Source organism: Lepisosteus platostomus, chromosome 18, assembly GCF_059453375.1.
Source record: "Lepisosteus platostomus isolate fLepPlt1 chromosome 18, fLepPlt1.hap1, whole genome shotgun sequence".
NCBI classification, from domain to species: Eukaryota; Metazoa; Chordata; class Actinopteri; order Semionotiformes; family Lepisosteidae; genus Lepisosteus; species Lepisosteus platostomus.
The window spans coordinates 11,679,770-11,698,453 of NC_142628.1; the positions used below are offsets into that span (position 1 = coordinate 11,679,770).

The window sequence follows — 18,684 nt, forward strand, 5'->3', positions numbered from 1 at the left end:
ATCTATGTTAAAAGTGCTTTGCAGTTAGTGTGAAGTATTTTTTTTTTGCTGAAAACATAATGTTGTGAACTACTAGCCTTTCAAACAAACATAAATACCTGCTAACAATGAGAAGAATAAAAAAAAATAGTCGTGTGAAATTAAAACATAAACTTATATTGAAATATTCTACTTCAAAACATTAAAATACTGTCGGCACTTAAAACTGTATAATGAATTATGTACATAGACCTGAATGCTTAACAACTATACATAAGGATAGAATTTTGTTTCTATTTTTGTGATGTGGAATACAACTGTAGGATGAACTTACAACTGTGCCTCTTTTCAAAATGAGAGTCCTAAAAATGTCAGGGTGATTCTAGTTTTTTCTCGGAGAAGGACAGCAATTACCCTCTGAATGAGAACAACATACTGCAGAACAATAGTGTTGACATTCCATTCCAGATGGGTAAGCAGTAAAACACACATAGAAAAGCAGGGAGTAGCTTTAGTCATTGGAGCAAATTTCTGTTCAAACATGCATTCATGTAACTAAACATTTAAACCTGATTACACAGGTGTTCTTCTACCAAAAACATTTCAGTTAAGCCAAATGTAGGCAAAGGTTTTGAAAAATAATTAGAGGAATGTTTAGGCCTTTTCTTCCCCTTTTAATGAATAGCAAATTATTGTTTGATCATTTGAGAGCCATTTCACTTTGATAAAACGACAACCTACACCAGAAACAAGGTGTAGAGGTCGAATTAATCCTTTTGAGGAAGTGTTTAATGATAAAATAATACCACAGACCCGGTTCATCACCAGTTTAGGATTTTAATAACCTTATTGCACTCCAACTACACTATGACTTCCTTTAAAAACAGATTATGTTACTACGGCAACTCAGCATTCCATGGCGCAGTTGCTAGCACTGCTGGGATTCATCTCCCTGATTTCATATTTCTTATGGAAAAATTTAAAAAATGAATCCAAAAATGTGTTGGTTTGTACAGTAATTATTTACAAAGATTTAGCCACAGAGATCCAAATCTGAGTACAATTTAAAAAAAACAACAACTTACATAAAAAAGCCAAAAAGGCTTTATTGTTAGAAGCCCAGGAGACAATCAAAACAAAAAAATGTGTAAGTTAAACCAAACCTTATTCACACTAATGTGTATTGTGGCTAAGGAGGATTGTTTTGTGTTTATACACTGACAGGGTCTTCTTTTGATAACATAATTCCTATCATTTTTAAATCCCTGGTACTGGTTGAATTCTGATTTGTGAAATTACTGCGATGCAGTGAATTTCTGTGTGCACCCCCCTAACTCTGTCCCCACCCACCGCATATAGCAACGTTTCTCATGATATTTTTATTTGCACAGGGCAACATGCTGATGTCATGATGTGTGCAGGCACTGTAGTGTTACTATAATTGTTTCATTTGTAATTCATGTTAGCTTTCATGCTGTTTCATGAAAGACAATTTTGTTTAATTCTTTCATGCCACATTCTACTCTTCTAGAAATGTATTAATTTGGAATTTGTATACTTTTACTTGAGAAATGAATCATAACCGCAGCATTTTTTTTCTAAGTGCTTTATGCACTCTGTACTCAGCATTAAATTACAGGCAGTGTAAATCCATGTATCCCTGTTTTTTTAAAAGAAAAAGCTCAAACAATTCAGGAAACATTTCTTTCTTTAAAACGTAGTCCCCATTCAGGCATTTCAAGGGGGGGTCTGAGCTCCATTTGTATGTGGTAAATTCCTTAATTGTCAGTGCATTAATAAATTAGTCTTTTTTTATTCATTAAGAAATGTAAAAACATGTTTAGCATCAGATCACTGAAAATGGGAGTGGAGATCTATAACATCTGATCGAATTCAGTTTATACTTGGTTATTTCTTCTACACATTTTTCTTCTCCTAATTGTATTATGTAAATTCTTGGTGCTGTAGGAGAGCATGCCTGCTGACGCTAAGCCAAGCCGTTTTCTATTAGCCGTGTGGGCTGTCAAACTGATCATGTGGACTCCTAGCAGTGTGCAGCACTGAATGGGTTGAGAGAGAAAGAGATTTAAGAGATTTTTTTTCTCTCTTTTTTTTTTTAAAGGCGAAACCTCTATGCTCTCTGACCACATTCCTGATTTTCTGCCTTCTGTGGCTCTCGCTGGGGGAATGGACTTACAAGGGGGATACAGAAGCAGCGAGTTCATTTGACAGCAATTAACAGACGATAGACAACCACCACCACACACAAAAAAAAAAAGAAACGCTGGCTTTTGTTTTCGTTTTGGTTTCGCTTGACTTGAAAAATGCATCTGGTACACTCACAGTTGAGGATTATATTAATGAAAATGTCATTCAAATCACATGCAGCCTGCGTTCCTTGGGCTCCTACAGCTTGTCTGCTGATGACATGAGAGCTCACATCCATTCAGACATTCACATTCGGCCTTATAGCCACCACGGTTGCTTTCTAATTCTGCTTCCTATTTTGTTGATATTTCCGTGAGGCTGTTTTTTTTTATTTTTGACAATTAATTATTTATTTAGCTGTTATGTTTTTTTCCAACGTCACATTCTCCTGCCGGCTGAGGCCTCTTTCTGTTCCTTGGAAGACAACTTCGTTCTCATCTGAGGGGGCTTTCTCTGGAAGTGGCCGTGCTGATGTTGTCATCTTGTTCATTTGAATAAATGATTAATTTTCTTCATTGGTGGCACTGATAATGATGAACCTCCACTCGGGAAGAGCAGCTGCTGCAATGATGAGGATGATGGGGTGTAATAACGGGCGCTATCCTCGGAATTTTCTTCACAGTGACTGCATTATTGATGAGAAGACAGTGGTTCTGCAAAAGAAGGACAATGAGGGATTTGGATTTGTGCTTCGAGGGGCCAAAGGTAGGAGAAATGCCTGCTGCAAAAACAAATTTTTAATCCATGCTCCCTTACTCTTCTTCTTCTGCTTTGCTGTGTATTGCTTCCTTTCGTTTGTTTGCTTATCCGGGCAGATTCTAGAAAAAAAAAGCTAAAATTTGCCCAGACAGTCTATTAACACTTAAACAGATCTATTTTTCCCTCCCCTTTTGAAAATACTAAATATTGCTCCGGTATTCTACTTATCCAGATTCCAGGTACCATCATGATTGCGCAAATGCTTAAACAAAACCCTACTGTTTGTTATTACTGACATTGCTATAAGCTTTCATATCAGTCATTATAGATACAGTATATTCTGCCAATAGGAACCTTAAAAATACTGTCCAGTAATTTAGGATGATCATCTGCTATAGCAATTACTGGTGATTATGTTGGGTAACTAGCACATGGTTTAATGTAATCTCATTTTTTTCCTCTGCCCTTCGAGGTATTACAAATAATCAGATTTTTCTTTTCTCTCTGTATTGTCATATACCCCCCTATTGTCATCTTTGTAATGAAGCAAAATAGGAATTGAAAGCACTTTGAGCATTTTGATAATGCTATTCTTTATGGGACAGTTTTCCATTCTGAATTTAAAAATAGCATGCAAGAGCTTTAAAGTTGATTACGCAAATAGTGATTGCAAACATACAGTACACGGACTCCTCATTTTACATTTTGCCTATTTTCACAGGCTCCTATGAGCATGGTATGCTCCTATGTATGTGCAAAGGTATTTAGTTTAAGGTTTTGCTTTCTGTAATTTATTCACATCTTTTTTTTCCGGAAAAATATACAATTTCCAGATTTTGCTTTTTTAAAACAAATTACAAAGCTGGCCCAGTAACATTTTCACACAGTTCTAAAAAGGAAGCATATCTATAGGCTTATTTATATAATATGTATATGTATTTTATGTAATAAGGCTCAGGAAAGACAGTTAGGCCATATTGTGCAGAAACTCTGATGGCTGATGAAGTCCACTACACTAGTCCTGAGAGATCAAGTCCCAGTACAATGTAAAGTATGAACTATGTACAGCTGTATAACGAAAGAGATCTACACTCTTTGAGGACAGTCTGTGCTCATCTGGACAGCAATTCAAATGCATGCAAATAAAAGGGTGATTTATTGAATGTGTCACTTGTCACCACTGGTTTCTGGCTACCATGAGGACAAAACTGAATATAAATGTCCATTGTGGTAGAGAGAGTCAAAACCATTTCAGGGGTTTGAATCTCTTATGATAAACACAGCATCAATAAATACAATGCTTCTTAAATATGTATAAGCAAGAAAGATGAAGGACAAACAAACACACTGAAATAGGAAAAACAATTTGGAAGTGCATAACATACTGTACAGTTAATAGAAGCTCATTAATGAACTTTTCAAATAACCAGTCTGAAACGTTTTTTTTTTCCATAAAAACCTCAAAACACCAAAGTATTTCTTCTTCAAGTACTTTGTAGCTACTGTGGGGGGCCCAATCATAGCAATGGCCTTCTATGATTAGTGGATAGCTATTCCTAAAGTGGAATTCTTGATTGCTTTTTTTGAGGTTTTGCTGTTGGTCATTTAGCGTATGATGTAATATTTGAGGCCATGCTGTACTATATATTCTGACTTGCAGTTTGTTATATCCCTTACAATATGGATTCATATTAAAATGCAGACCAAAGCAATCTTCATATTGTATTCCTTGCTTTCTCCTTCTCTGCTGAGAAGCCGATACCCCCATTGAAGAGTTCACCCCCACCCCAGCATTCCCTGCCCTGCAGTATCTGGAGTCAGTGGATGAGGGAGGAGTCGCATGGCAAGCTGGACTCAGAACAGGCGACTTCCTCATTGAGGTAAGGAAAAAGTTTAGCTTCTGCTTGGCTGGGCTGTTAATGCAGCATTCCTTGGGCACGATTGCAGAAGACTGAGATAAGCCAACTTGAACAGTTGTATCAGTCTCAGATGTAATGGTCCTGTTTCTGATGTCATTTTAAGTTCCTGCAGTTTAAGCACCCAGACAGAGGCTGTTGAACTTGTGAAAAACCTTAAGTAACACTGCAAAGATAGTAATTGATGAGACCGACTTTTTTTAATAAGGCAAAAAAATAAGTTGTCGAAACATTCAAAAGTGGTTTTAATTGGTGAAACTTCAGCCTAGAACATGGAAGATTATGACAATACATGTTTATGGTGTTAAATAATTTTGGAATGCAAGGATTTTACAAGGATCTGTTGACTCAGTCACTCATTAGAGTGATTCTGGGAATCAAAAGAGAAAGGAATAGCTGCTTCTGGCAGAAGAGACTTTCTTGAAAATGGCACTAAAAGCTTAAAGGTTTCCTTTCAGAGTTGCACTCTTTTACTGGTTTACATAAGCCTGCAATGATGGCAGCACTTTTAAGCTAAAATTGTGTTTTGCCCTAGGTAGAGTTGTTTAATGTAGAGAAATTCTTTAAGATATGATTGGCAGAGGTTCAGACTTGTTTTCCCATTATTTAATTGTAGCATATGCTTTTATTTCAAAATATAGAGAAATAATTTATCTTAAGAAATATACTGTACTGTGAAAATCTTTTTTGTGTGTAATGTGTAATTTCTTGTATGAAATCATCAAATATTTTGTTAAGAAAACAATCATGTTATTGTCTGTATTCAGTTATGTTCTGACCTGGAGTTGTGTTTTAACTTTTTTTTAAAAAAAGGGTCTCTTATGTAGATATGCATTAAGGATGTGTTGTCAAATTCACAAAAAATGCTATAAGTCCAGTTTGTCTTTTGAGGTAAAACAGTAGTGTATATATTTCAAACAAAAAATAATTGTTTATTCATCTGTGTATTTCCAAGGTTGAAATGTAGACATTTTACTCTATTTAAATAAGGTTTCATCAAATAAAACATGATTCAGCAGTTGTGCATTAACATTTATGAACTTTTATGCTAGCAAAAGGATACTGTTGCTGTTTTTTATATTCAAAGCTATGTTTTTGAGAAAACAAATGTCAAAAGTGAGACATGTATTAAATGTATTATTGATATTTCTGATTGCTCTGAAGTGTAAGCATGAAAGCATACCATATTTCCTGCTTTGTAATTGTGTAACATACAGTATCAAAACTCAGATTAATTATTTGTCATATGGACAGTTTAAGCAAAATATTCAAAATGCTGGAAAGAAGATATGTATACTTTGCTTATTACAAGTACATGATACAGTTCTTGTTCAGTAAATGATGCAGTACAAATATTTGGTTGAAAAGGCACAAAAGGTAGCATGTGCAGATATTGTTATAGTGCCTGAGCTTCAGTTCCTTTTTATTTTGTTATTTTTTTGTTTTCTGGAAAAATAGGGCTACAATGAAGCAGATGAAGCAGATTCAGTAGTGTGCTAATCAGTGCTTGGAGTGACATGAGATCTGAAAGGAAGCTTCTCCAAAAAAATATTAATAATTTATACATTTGAAGCATATATAAAATATGAGCTGAAAAGCATTGCAGCAATTAATCCGGTTCTGTTATGAAATACATTTTTGTTGTCGTGTAAATGCCTACATTCCATATATAATGCTATGGCATCTTTTGAGAACCAAGTTTAAATGTAGTACAGTGGGTGTTCTATAATGTTTTGTGAGTAATGAAGAGATAATGCATCTTTAACTACATGATGGAGAATGCGATTTTGCTGGTGCACTTGCTAAATGGAGCAGGAAATGATCAGAGAGAATAGCTGCATTTCTCTCAGTCTCCCTCCTTCTCCTTCTCTCTCTCCTCTGACTAATAATAACACAGCATTCCTGGAGCCCTTTGTACTTCCTCTTACTGTGACATCACAAAGCCCAGTGCCTTAGTCATATTAAATATTGCTAAAATGAGTGTAGACCTGGGTGCAATAAAACATGGCATTGCATTTAAAAAAGCATTACAGCATAGAACTGAAGAAAATAGTGCTAAGTCTAAGATACGTTCGGCTTTGCATTTATTCATATATACTGTCTTTATATATGTCTTTGGATGTCATAAACTTATCATTAATGGAAATGTCATTTAATTAGCTTGTTTTCTAAACATATATGAACTTGGAATTATTCTGGATGCTTAAAATATGCTCTAGTATTACAGTGTAATACTATCATATGATGTACGATGCAGTGTTTTAATATGATTTAGGAAATGTTTCCCAGTTTACACATTCATTTCGGTTTGTTTCTGTTTTATCATTTAAAATGAATACTTACAACAGTATTCTGTGTAAATTTGAAAGATCTCACCTTGAATGAGAATGTACTTTGAATCAAGTTATATACAGTGCTCTTTAGGTCTTCTGCAATATGGCCGTGCTATTTTAGCAATAATTAGAACATAGCTCTAAAGAGAGGTTACCATATCTGATAGTATAACTACATTTATTTTTCAAAATATACTAAATTTGCTATGAAGTTTTATTTTAATATTATGTTAAAGACTTTAACATAAGTAGGTTGCAACAGTGGCTCATGATTAAATGGATAAACCTGGAGTCAAGGTATGTGTATAGTGACTGTTATTTCACTTCTAGCTAAGAACACTTCAAGCAGATCCACATTTCAACATTCATAGGTCAGATTCATAGGGAAGCAGAGAAATAATTTGAAATGTGAGTATCAATTTTTAGTTTAGGTAAATTAATTGAAATTTTGGTCAAATGTAGAGTTAGTAAGAGTGGTAATCACATTGGCTTCCTTTTTGTGCATAGCTATTAGCACTTCCCAGGATGTCCCGGTGGATTAAAAATTGCAAAAAAAATCGGTTTAATTGTTTAATCAATAATATTGATTTCTACTACTCCGTGATGACGTTTGCTTTATGGCCTTTTTAATGGGGGGTGGTTGGTTTATTTCTAGATGCTGACTTTGATTTATTGCTCAGCCACAGTATGAAGATGTACATTCAGTAATCGCTTTTGCTGTATTCCAAGATAAAGAAACTCAGACAGCAATGCTTTCTTTGTTTAACCTTCCACTCAATCATGTTTTATTGGCATTAACAGTGGTTTTGGCATAGAACATCATACCACTCGAAGAATTAGTATTGGGAGCAAATAGACAGCTCCATTAAGATATGGGCACATCGGTCACTCAAGAGACTAGATTAAAATGGCTTATTACACCAGGATAGGTGCTTTATTGAACCTGTAGTGTCACACCCCCAGTAAGATGGTGGTGGAGGGGAGTCCCCATTACCTGTAAAGCGCTTTGAGTGGAGTGTCCAGAAAAGCGCTATATAAGTGTAAGCAATTATTATTATTATTATTATAAGATGGGAAAATGATGATGCATTACTTTACAGTTTGGCACATGTTATGAAGTAAGATGAAAAGCTGTCACCACTTTAACAGGCGACATAAATCAGATCCATAGCTCAAACAGGTTTGATTCGTTTGGTAAGTCATCCATGCTGAACAGCACCCATTGTATCTGAAATGATTAACCTGAAGCAGCTGGATTGCAAGTGCTATTAAACTGCTTGTTTATTTCCTGTTGCTTGCTATTTGTTGTTATTGCTGGCTATGGTGCGAGCTGGTTTAGTATGCTGCAATGAGATACAAAATGAAGGGAATTCTCCCGAGTCTGCCATACAGAAATTGGAATAACAGAGGCTGTGGCAGCAGTCTCATGTCCTTGAACCTAGACTCTTGGGACCTGGGAGATAGCAGGTGTTGGCTGCCTTGATGATTTGGAGATCTGTTCAGAAGCAATCTGTTAGGAAATGTTCTTGATTAAAGCTCTTTTTTTGGTGTTGTTTGAATTTAAGCACCATGTTTAACAATTAATAGACTCTTAATGTTGTCCTTTTAATAAAATACACTTTTTTCATGCTGCTGTACTAATATAGTGTGGTTCAGTATAGGCAGTTGAGAGGCTTTTCAAAAAGAAGAGGTGGGGTGGGCATTTAATGATACATGTTTTGTACATGCTTAGGGTTTTCTCCCATCTGTACCTGCATCAATGTTTTATGACTCTTTTTTTTTTAATCTGAGGACACTGAAATCCTTATACTCAAGTACTGTTCAGGTATAGTATTCAGGATATAATAAAGAAGTCACGAAAAAATAGAGATGGCAATTACTTTCTCTGGAGTAAAAATGTGTCTTTTCTCCCCCATCATTCCTATTCGCTATCCCCATGCCTGGTTACTCTGGCCGTGCCTTACTCTCTGCTAGTATAAATAAATAGTATAATAAATTCTTCCTGTTCCCTTTCTGACAGCTCAGTGAAGGTATGCTGCTCCTGTTTCGCTATGCAGTCCAAAGGCCTTGACCAGACTGTGTACTGGATGGAGCCCTCAGGCTCCTCAGTCCACCTTTGCAGTGGTCACCTTGGCAGTGACCATCTTGTTCCTCCGTTGCTGTTTTTAACAGGGCGAAAAAAGACCCCAAAACTCACGTGCAAGAAGGAATTACTGTACATGCTCAACATTTTAACCTTGAGGGAAAAAAAACAAATATTCTCTCTCTGACATTAGCAATTCTGATCTGAAAAGGCAATCCACTTGTCAAAATCAAAGGAGGAATCAGTTTTGTTCCAAGTAACTCCATAATTAAGATAACAAGTTGTTTCTTTAAAAGACCCAGTTGTGGTTTCTTTTCAGTGGTATTGCACCATTTAATCCCATGAGACAATCAATCAATTTGTGTGCATTAACCATCTGACCACAAACTTCACAAGCTCAAGTTTCTCAGGAAACATCAAGCATAATTTTTATTTGCTAACCAACTTGATGCTGTCCTATTATTTCACCACACTAGAACTAAGGATATAATCCTTCTTTCAGAAAAAGATCATGCATTTCAAAGGTACATTTCAGTCACTTAAAGGTTAAAAATTATTTGAGCATGTATCAAAAAGTTACTCTGGGCCTCGTTTCTCTCTGTGCATACTGTACAGTGCCTTGCGAAAGTATTCGGCCCCCTTGAACTTTTCAACCTTTTGCCACATTTCAGGCTTCAAACATAAAGATATAAATTTTTTATTTTATGTGAAGAATCACCAACAAGTGGGACACAATTGTGAAGTGGAACGAAATCTATTGGATTTTTGAAACTTTTTTAACTAATAAAAAAATGAAAAGTGGGGCGTGCAAAATTATTCGGCCCCTTTACTTTCAGTGCAGCAAACTCACTCCAGAAGTTCAGCGAGGATCTCTGAATGATCCAATGTTGTCCTAAATGACTGATGGTGATAAATAGAATCCACCTGTGTGTAATCAAGTCTCTGTATAAATGCACCTGCTCTGTGATAGTCTCAAGGTTCTGTTGAAAGCGCAGAGAGCATCATGAAGACCAAGGAACACAACAGGCAGGTCCGTAATACTGTTGTGGAGAAGTTTAAAGCCGGATTTGGATACAAAAAGATTTCCCAAGCTTCAAACATCCCAAGGAGCACTGTGCAAGCGATCATCTTGAAATAGAAGGAGTATCAGACCACTGCAAATCTACCAAGACCTGGCCGTCCCTCTAAACTTTCAGCTCAGACAAGGAGAAGACTGATCAGAGATGCAGCCAAGAGGCCCATGATCACTCTGGATGAACTGCAGAGAACTACAGCTGAGGTGGGAGAGTCTGTCCATAGGACAACAATCAGTCTTACACTGCACAAATCTGGCCTTTATGGAAGAGTGGCAAGAAGAAAGCCATTTCTCAAAGATATCCATAAAAAGTCTCGTCTAAAGTTTGCCACAAGCCACCTGGGAGACACCCCAAACATGTGGAAGAAGGTGCTCTGGTCAGATGAAACCAAAATCGAACTTTTTGGCCACAATGCAAAACGATATGTTTGGCGTAAAAGCAACACAGCTCATCACCCTCAACACACCATCCCCACTGTCAAACATGGTGGTGGCAGCATCATGGTTTGGGCCTGCTTTTCTTCAGCAGGGACAGGGAAGATGGTTAAAATTGAGGGGAAGATGGATGCAGCCAAATACAGGACCATTCTGGATGAAAACCTGTTGGAGTCTGCAAAAGACCTGAAACTGGGACGGAGATTTATCTTCCAACAAGACAATGATCCCAAACATACAGCAAAATCTACAAAGGAATGGTTCACAAATAAACGTATCCAGGTGTTTGAATGGCCAAGTCAAAGTCCAGACCTGAATCCAATCGAGAATCTGTGGAAAGAGCTGAAAACTGCTGTTCACAAACGCTCTCCATCCAACCTCACTGAGCTCGAGCTGTTTTGCAAGGAAGAATGGGCAAGAATTTCAGTCTCTCGATGTGCAAAACTGATAGAGACATACCCCAAGCGACTTGCAGCTGTAATCGCAGCAAAAGGTGGCTCTACAAAGTATTAACGCAAGGGGGCCGAATAATTTTGCACGCCCCACTTTTCATTTTTTTATTAGTTAAAAAAGTTTCAAAAATCCAATAGATTTCGTTCCACTTCACAATTGTGTCCCACTTGTCGGTGATTCTTCACATAAAATAAAAAATGTATATCTTTATGTTTGAAGCCTGAAATGTGGCAAAAGGTTGAAAAGTTCAAGGGGGCCGAATACTTTCGCAAGGCACTGTATATAAGGAGATGTTTATAAATAAATTAAAATATGTTTAAAAACATACTCTGCTTCCTCAGCAGAAATGTACATGTATAGTTATTAGCCAGTCTTTGCTGATAATTGCATAAGACTCAACAGCATACACAAAATGCGGGCAGATATCCATTCTTTTTTCAGTTCCCTTAGCCACAGCTTGTGTGGGCAGGTATCTGTCCATAAAGCCTTGCTTTTTATCAAGCTCCCTTGTCTCCTTATGACTGTTGCTTCTGCTCTTCTGTTTTCTTCCTCCATCTTCTACAGCTACTGTTTGTTTCTATAATCCTACACTGTATCTCCGGTGACTACAGAAATTGTGCACTTGCCAGATAGCCTCATCATGTACCACCTCTCTGTGTTTTGGGTTGTTTTATGTAATTGATAAAATGATTTGGGCTATTTTGAAATCATTTTGTGTTAAAATGCTTGTGCTCTGCACTTTCGTGTAAAGTTCCTTATATGATTGCCAAGATGTTTGGAATCGTTCATATTTAATTCATGTTATGTTAGTAAAAACAGCAAGGACAGACTTTGCCCTTATTCCTCTGGGAAAAGTGAAATGTTGTGTATACCAGCATTCTGATAGCCAGGCTGTTCTATGGGTATATTAAAGCAATACTACTATAAATGTATTGGGAAGACAAATTGCTCTGTCAAGGCATCTCTAAAGAAACACGGTGTCAGTTTTTCAAAGGATCCAGATTTTTTTGCCCATGGCAGCAATTAGGGCCCTGGACTTTAAACAAGGTTGTGAGATGTACAATACTGCTGGTGTACCACTGAGCAAGGTATTTTACGAACAGCTCTTCAGGTAAAAATGCACTGCTATAATAATGGGTACAAGTGTAATTTGTTTGGACAAAAGCATCAACCAAATTAATAATAAGAGTAATTATGCAATGTATTGTGTGCAAATAATAAGTATCCTCTTAGATTAATTAGAATAGGTAATATCCAAAAAAATCATTGCCTTCCGTAGCCATATCATGCTAATCTTCCACATTTGTTTGTTTTTTGTTGTAAAGAAGCTGTATAATCAGTCGGTATCTGAGGAATATTCATTTTTCCTGTTCCCTGTTCTCTTAATAAAAAGTTTCTGATATCACAGAAGATAGTGTTCATCTAATAGAAATTTATTCTATGTTGATGGTGCCATTCAGCATTTTGATGGTTAATAGTCACAACAGGACAATCCTATTTGCTGGTTGAATAAGATCTGGAGGGAGAATAAGGTAATGCACTGTTGTGAGTGTTGCTTCCTCTTTCTTCTCAGAATGAGCAGAGAGTGCCTAGAGAATGATCACATTCATTTCCTGAATCCCCAGAACAATATGAAAGCTCTCTTCAAGTATAGACTCTTCAATGGTTTACACTTGAATTAAGGACTGAGAGAGGTTTTTCTGATTCTGCTGACAAACTAGAATCAAAACGGTTCTAGTATGATTGTCTCTACAGTATTTTAGAATTAAATTAGAAATTGTTTTCTATTTCTGTATATCCAATAAATCCATCCATTTGACAACATTAGATTGGTCCTATCCTTTAAGATTAAGATGGGATTGTCCTTGGAAAAGGGCACCAGAAGTAGAAATAAGTACTTTTAACAAGAAACATTTCTAAAATGAGAATTAAATACTGTGTTCATTTGAGCCTGAATGTTGTTGTTATATAAGCAACAAAAGTTTTTTTTTTTAACTTAGCATTATAGTCATATAATTGTTATTAAATATTTCATAATGGCTATTTTACTTTAAGGATCATTAGAGGCACAATAAATGATAAAGGAACTGTGTCACTGAGTGCATTGTGCTACACCACAAGCCTGGAAAGTAAGCTCCAGCTCAGGCTGATGTCTCTTTTCAATGTAGGTCATTTTTTACAAATATAACATATATGCAGTACACAGTGTGTGTTTTTTTTATTACTATTTGAACTTCAGAGCTAGGATGAGCTCTAACAGATACAGTTGCTGATAGAGACCGGTTATGGCAAACAGGCACAGAAACACAGGTAGTGTATAAGAGATTGTCCAGCTCAGTGGGAGATGGAACAAGGTACCAGGCTGGACAGAATGTGTTGAAGTTCAGTTTGATGCATACCCTGGTAATTGCAATAATAGAGCACACCCATGACTTAAATATGAAAATGTGATCTTAGAAGTGAACACAGTGATCCAGGTATCAATAGGTAGTTCTGTAACTTGAGCTAGTAATAAATTATATCTACATTAATAAATTAATTTAATGTAAATGGAATTTAATTTCAATTAATGAATTCAGAATTAACCTGTCTATGTATTAATGCAGAGTATATGTATGACTGAATGAAGTCACCCAAAAAGTATTTTTCACTTCAGAGATACAATGATTAATGTCATTGAAAGACATTTTACCTTAAATGGTAAGGGAGGATTGTATGTACAGTATGACAATGACACTTTAAAACTATAACAAAAAATGAAGACCCACTTTTTAGAATATATATCAATCTTAACCAACAAAAAATGTCAACCTAAATATCTATTTTTAAATCAATACCTAAGTAAATAAATAAGTACTGTATATGATGCACTTTTACCATTACGCCTTGAGTTGTAACACAGAGCAACGGTCACCTAGCAACCAGCAGCACATTGTCTCTGTGTTCTGTGATAAAAGCAGGACAGCTGTTCCAGCTTTTAATGCACACTGTTGAGCTGGATGATTAAATCTAAACATGTGCGAAAATGGGGGTGGGGTGGAAGTGGTTATAGAAGATCATCAGCAATAGAACTTCAGAACCCTTTAAAGCACTGAGATGGTAGTGCTTTTTAATGCGTTATTTTAGGAGCACATATTTTTGTTGCTTACTATGGAGACCAAATGTTTGGCCATCTTTGACACTATATATGTTATGTACAAAAAAGACAAATATTTGTTGTTTGACCCAAATTTATACTGTATATGCACTGCAAATTCTCAAACATTTTATTCTACACTTTTTGCTCTGTGTTTTTCGGTCTTAATGCAGACACACAATTCTTTCTTGATCATCTACTGACATGCTTGCCCTTTGGTTTTAAGGTATCAGTTAATTCTGATAGATCAGTATTTTGTAGGACCATAATGTAACCTTTTAGCTTCATGGACTTGTAAAGAGAAAACAATGATGAGGACAAATTGGCAAAGAGTCAGTGAGATTTGATTGATAAATGTGGATTAGCTGCTACAAAGGCTTCATATTGGCTATTCGTGTCTGACCTATCTTGTGTTGTTGTTTGAAGATTTTGCTCAAAGTGAACTGAAGATTGTTAAATTACAAGCTTTGCAACAGAATATGAGTAGAAACCAGTAGTGGAGGTTTAGAATAAATTGTTGATGCTTATAGCATACTGTACATAATCCTGTGTCTAAGATATTTGCAGGGCAGTGTACAGTTATGTTATATATATATATCTTATACATAGCAAATATGTTAGTCCCCATTCATACAAATTTAAGTACAATAATTAAGGGTCTGTTTAAAATGCATCATGATCAGATACCAGAATGAGAGAGTAAGTGCTTTTCGGTTATCATTGTTTAAACCATTCTGTTGCTTTCATTTTTTGCTCTTGTTGTGCTTAGGACAGTCTTTCTGGCTTTCATTTTATCCTGTAAAATCTTTTTTTCCCCTCATTTTACACTTGTCCATTGACATTTTGGTACCATCAGCCTCAGCAAACAGGATAATTGATTGAAAGCAGGAAGTTATGACATATCACCCTCTGCATTTGTAAGAACAGAGTTAAATCCTATTAACTTCATGCCCTCTTTCATTACAGGAAATCACATTTACGTCTTTTGGTTTTGTAAACAAGACAGAGACTATCTAGGCATAAAATCATGTATGAATGAGGGATAAGACACAGAGTATTGGGTGCTCTGCTCCTGTTCAAGATTAGGAATTAGCAGTAGTAACTGACTTTTATAGTGTTTTGAGACGTACAGTAAAAACAGAGGAAGCTATTTGGTCTATTAAGCCTGTTTGGTAGTTAGTAGCCAATTGATCCAATGATCTCATGCAGTCCTTTCTTGGAAGTAAACTTCAAAAACATAGTTGGGTAGCCTGTGCCATACTGCCACAACCCTTTTGGGTTAAAATGCCTCATTTTCTCAGTTCTGAAGCCATTTCCATTTCCATGCAATTTCCTGTCAATGGACTTTGACTACTTGTTTATGAAGGCCTCTTATAGCCTTTTGTGTTCAAGGCTAAAAAGGAGCAGCCTGTCAGTGTAGGACATTGCAGCAGCAATATCTTCAACAAAATCGTTCATAATGTTCTAAACTGGGCCTTAATCATGCTTTACATAATTTTAAGATAATCTTCCTTGATTTAAATTGGTCTATATACTGTTTGCCTTGGTTCAGTTCTGACACTCTTCTTATGGACAGGCAGTACTTTAGCAATTTAGTATATAGGTCTTGGATCATACATAGGTGAAAAATTGTTTTTTTCTAATGGCAAAAACATTTCACATTCCTCGTAATTTTTCCAGATCCTGCCTAAGTGGGTTTTAGTTTTCTCATCTTTAGTTTGAGAGTCCCAAAACTCCCTATTCCTGCTCCTGTATCAGTACATTTACAGTACATACTTGGAACAATTGAAAAGCTTTCAAAACTCCAAACTAAATTAATATATTGAAAGAAAATAAAATATAGTATGTGTATATATTATTCATACATGAATACATTCATACACACATTCAATCATACATTCTAATTCTACTCTGTAACACCTGTAAATTTTAATTTAAAAGTCAGATTTCAGATTGATCTTGTTCAATAACCCTAATGCAAGCTACAATAGTTCTGTGTCTGATATCAGCAATTCCAATAGTGGCAAGGCAAAGATAAAAGGTAGAGTTAGAAATAATTCTTCTTCATATTTCAACAGTCTTCTTCAGTGTTCTTGTTCACCACCTTCTAGAACACAATAAAGAGTCATTTTTGGTTCTTTACCAGGTCTGCATTTTCATTGGAAAGGATAAAATTTCTCATACCAAAGACATAATTTCCTTTTTCTAGAGAGAGAAAGGCAGATAAAATAGTGTATACTCATTTGCTGAGCAATTTAGTGGCATTTTAAGTCTTTTATTAGATATTACAAAAATATTTTTGTATATACTGTTATGAAAATAAACAGAAGGACAATGAATGTTAGCAATTCAGACCAGTTTTATGCACATAATTCTGTATCTAGTAAATTTGTTTATTTTCTCATCTTTAAACAGCTTATCATTTTTAAATGATTTACTTACTTCCAGAGGCTAGGTTTAGTGTTGATATTCAGGCTCATGGTAGTTGGTCTGCTTTTGACTCTGGGCTTATTGCTTGCAAATGCTCAAACGTTTCTCTAGGCCTTGCTTCTCTGCTTAGCTTTTCTTTTGCTTGGTGGGTAGAATTTGGCAACAAGAACTGACTTAAAAATAATTTCATTACCCTTTTGAACACCTTTCTCAGAGCAATCTTATTGACCTCAGTCAGATTCCCTGGAGTTACCACAGGAGCTTATTACAAATAGTCTTGTCTACAAGTGAAGTAAACAAAACGGTGTAGTGCAAAGCAACGTTTAGTGTGCAGTTTATTAGCCATTTATAGCAAAAATATGCCACTTCATTTTGTCTTCATAAGTTTGTGTTCATAATGGCTTGACCTCAATGAACACTGACGAAGATGTGCATGTGAAGAGGGGTGAATCCCTTGAGTGCTGTCTGCATGCTCTAGTTTCTTCTTTATAAGTAATAGAACACAGACTTTCAATTTAAAATGTATTGTACTTCAGTACTCTTACATGATTGAGCAATCGCATTACTCTAATGGAGTTTTCACCCCCAAAGAACTTTAGTGTACCTTTTCACTAATCTAATTTGCTCAAATATTTTCAGGTGGCTTGCTCAAGTGTACACTATTCCTAGAAAAATCCTACAGCTGTCTTATATGTGTTCAGCAGGGATGTAACACTGATTACATTGGAAATGTATGAATTAAATTTGCCACCCTCATGCACTTAAACCTTTTTTGCCTATTACCTAATGTTGTCTTTAATCCTCAGTAGATAAAGTACAGTAACACACACAGGTTTAGAAAACTTTGTTTAGTTCCTGCTTTCTTTTCTCTCCCTGAAAAAAAATTAAAAAATGCCACTCGAAATAGAAACTTGATTATTATAATTTTTCATCTCAATTAGGATAATGTTACAGCCACCAGCTTCATTTCAAACCTTTAGAATCAGCCAGCTTAATGCAAATCCACTTTATGGCAGATAAAAGTATTTGCTACTTATAAGATAAGTAATCTCTCGTGTTGCTTGTGATATATACTTGCTTGAGATTTTAGGATTTGTATTATTTATTCACCTTTGTGAATAAACTCTCCTTTATGTACATATAGTAATATAAAGTTGGGAAATAATATGTCAATTTCAGGATCAAGTGTAGACTTCTCAGTTGATTGCATTTTTATTTTCAAGTGTGCCAGAACTCAATTTTTGTTCTGTGTATTCCCTCTAGTAGTTTCATGAACAAGATTTTTAACACTCTTTTGAATGCTTAATGGTGCTCATTATTTTTAAGAGAGCCAATAGGAAATATGGGTTTTATTGATACATGTCTCTTTTACAAGCTGATCAATAAGTATTGTAATTAATTATGGTAAAGTCCCAAGTGCAGAAAACGATAAAATTCAGCTTGAATTAAAATGTTATAATTTCATGAAAAATGTGTTCCTTTTATACATATTGTTTGTAATAAAATGCAGCCAAATGTTTCAAAAAGCTATCTTGGCTTAAATTGGAACATTGTGATAAATTTGGTCAGAAATTTCTCACAGCTTCTAGAACGTAGTCCATGGAAGTAAAACTGCTCTCCGGTTTTGTAATGAGCATTGAGATACTTTCTCTTATATCTGATTATATGTCCTATAGATATAAAAGTAATGGCATAGCACAGTAAACAGTTTCAAAGCTAACAGAGTGACAAAAATAGTTACATTGTTCTCATTTAGGGTCTCCCTGTTTATCACTAAAGTCAACTGTAAACTGTATGTTCTTGGTTGCTTTCACAGTTATTAAATTTTTCATCTCCTCATCCCCATGATTTTAAAGAAGCTCCTTCATGGTCAAACACTGAATTTCATGTGAATGGGATTATTTACTTATCGGTCAGAGAGGAAAATTCAGTTCCAA

The 18,684-nt window shown here is 35.6% G+C and overlaps 1 protein-coding gene and 1 long non-coding RNA gene across 7 annotated transcripts in view; one reads left to right on the forward strand and one right to left on the reverse strand.

Moving 5' to 3' along the window:
- shank2b (SH3 and multiple ankyrin repeat domains 2b) overlaps window positions 1-18,684 on the forward strand; it is a 185,853-nt gene that overhangs the window by 119,266 nt on the left and 47,903 nt on the right. For all 5 annotated transcript variants that reach the window (XM_088611003.1, XM_088611004.1, XM_088611005.1 and 2 more), the window contains exons 15-16: window positions 2,810-2,892; window positions 4,642-4,766. In XM_088611003.1, coding sequence (XP_088467129.1) covers window positions 2,810-2,892; window positions 4,642-4,766 — 208 coding nt within the window. The remainder of the gene's footprint in view (window positions 1-2,809; window positions 2,893-4,641; window positions 4,767-18,684) is intronic.
- Window positions 797-18,684, reverse strand: part of LOC148645666 (uncharacterized) — a 71,138-nt gene continuing 53,250 nt past the window's right edge. For both annotated transcript variants that reach the window (XR_015928058.1, XR_015928059.1), the window contains one exon: window positions 797-2,840. This is a non-coding gene — a long non-coding RNA (uncharacterized LOC148645666). The remainder of the gene's footprint in view (window positions 2,841-18,684) is intronic.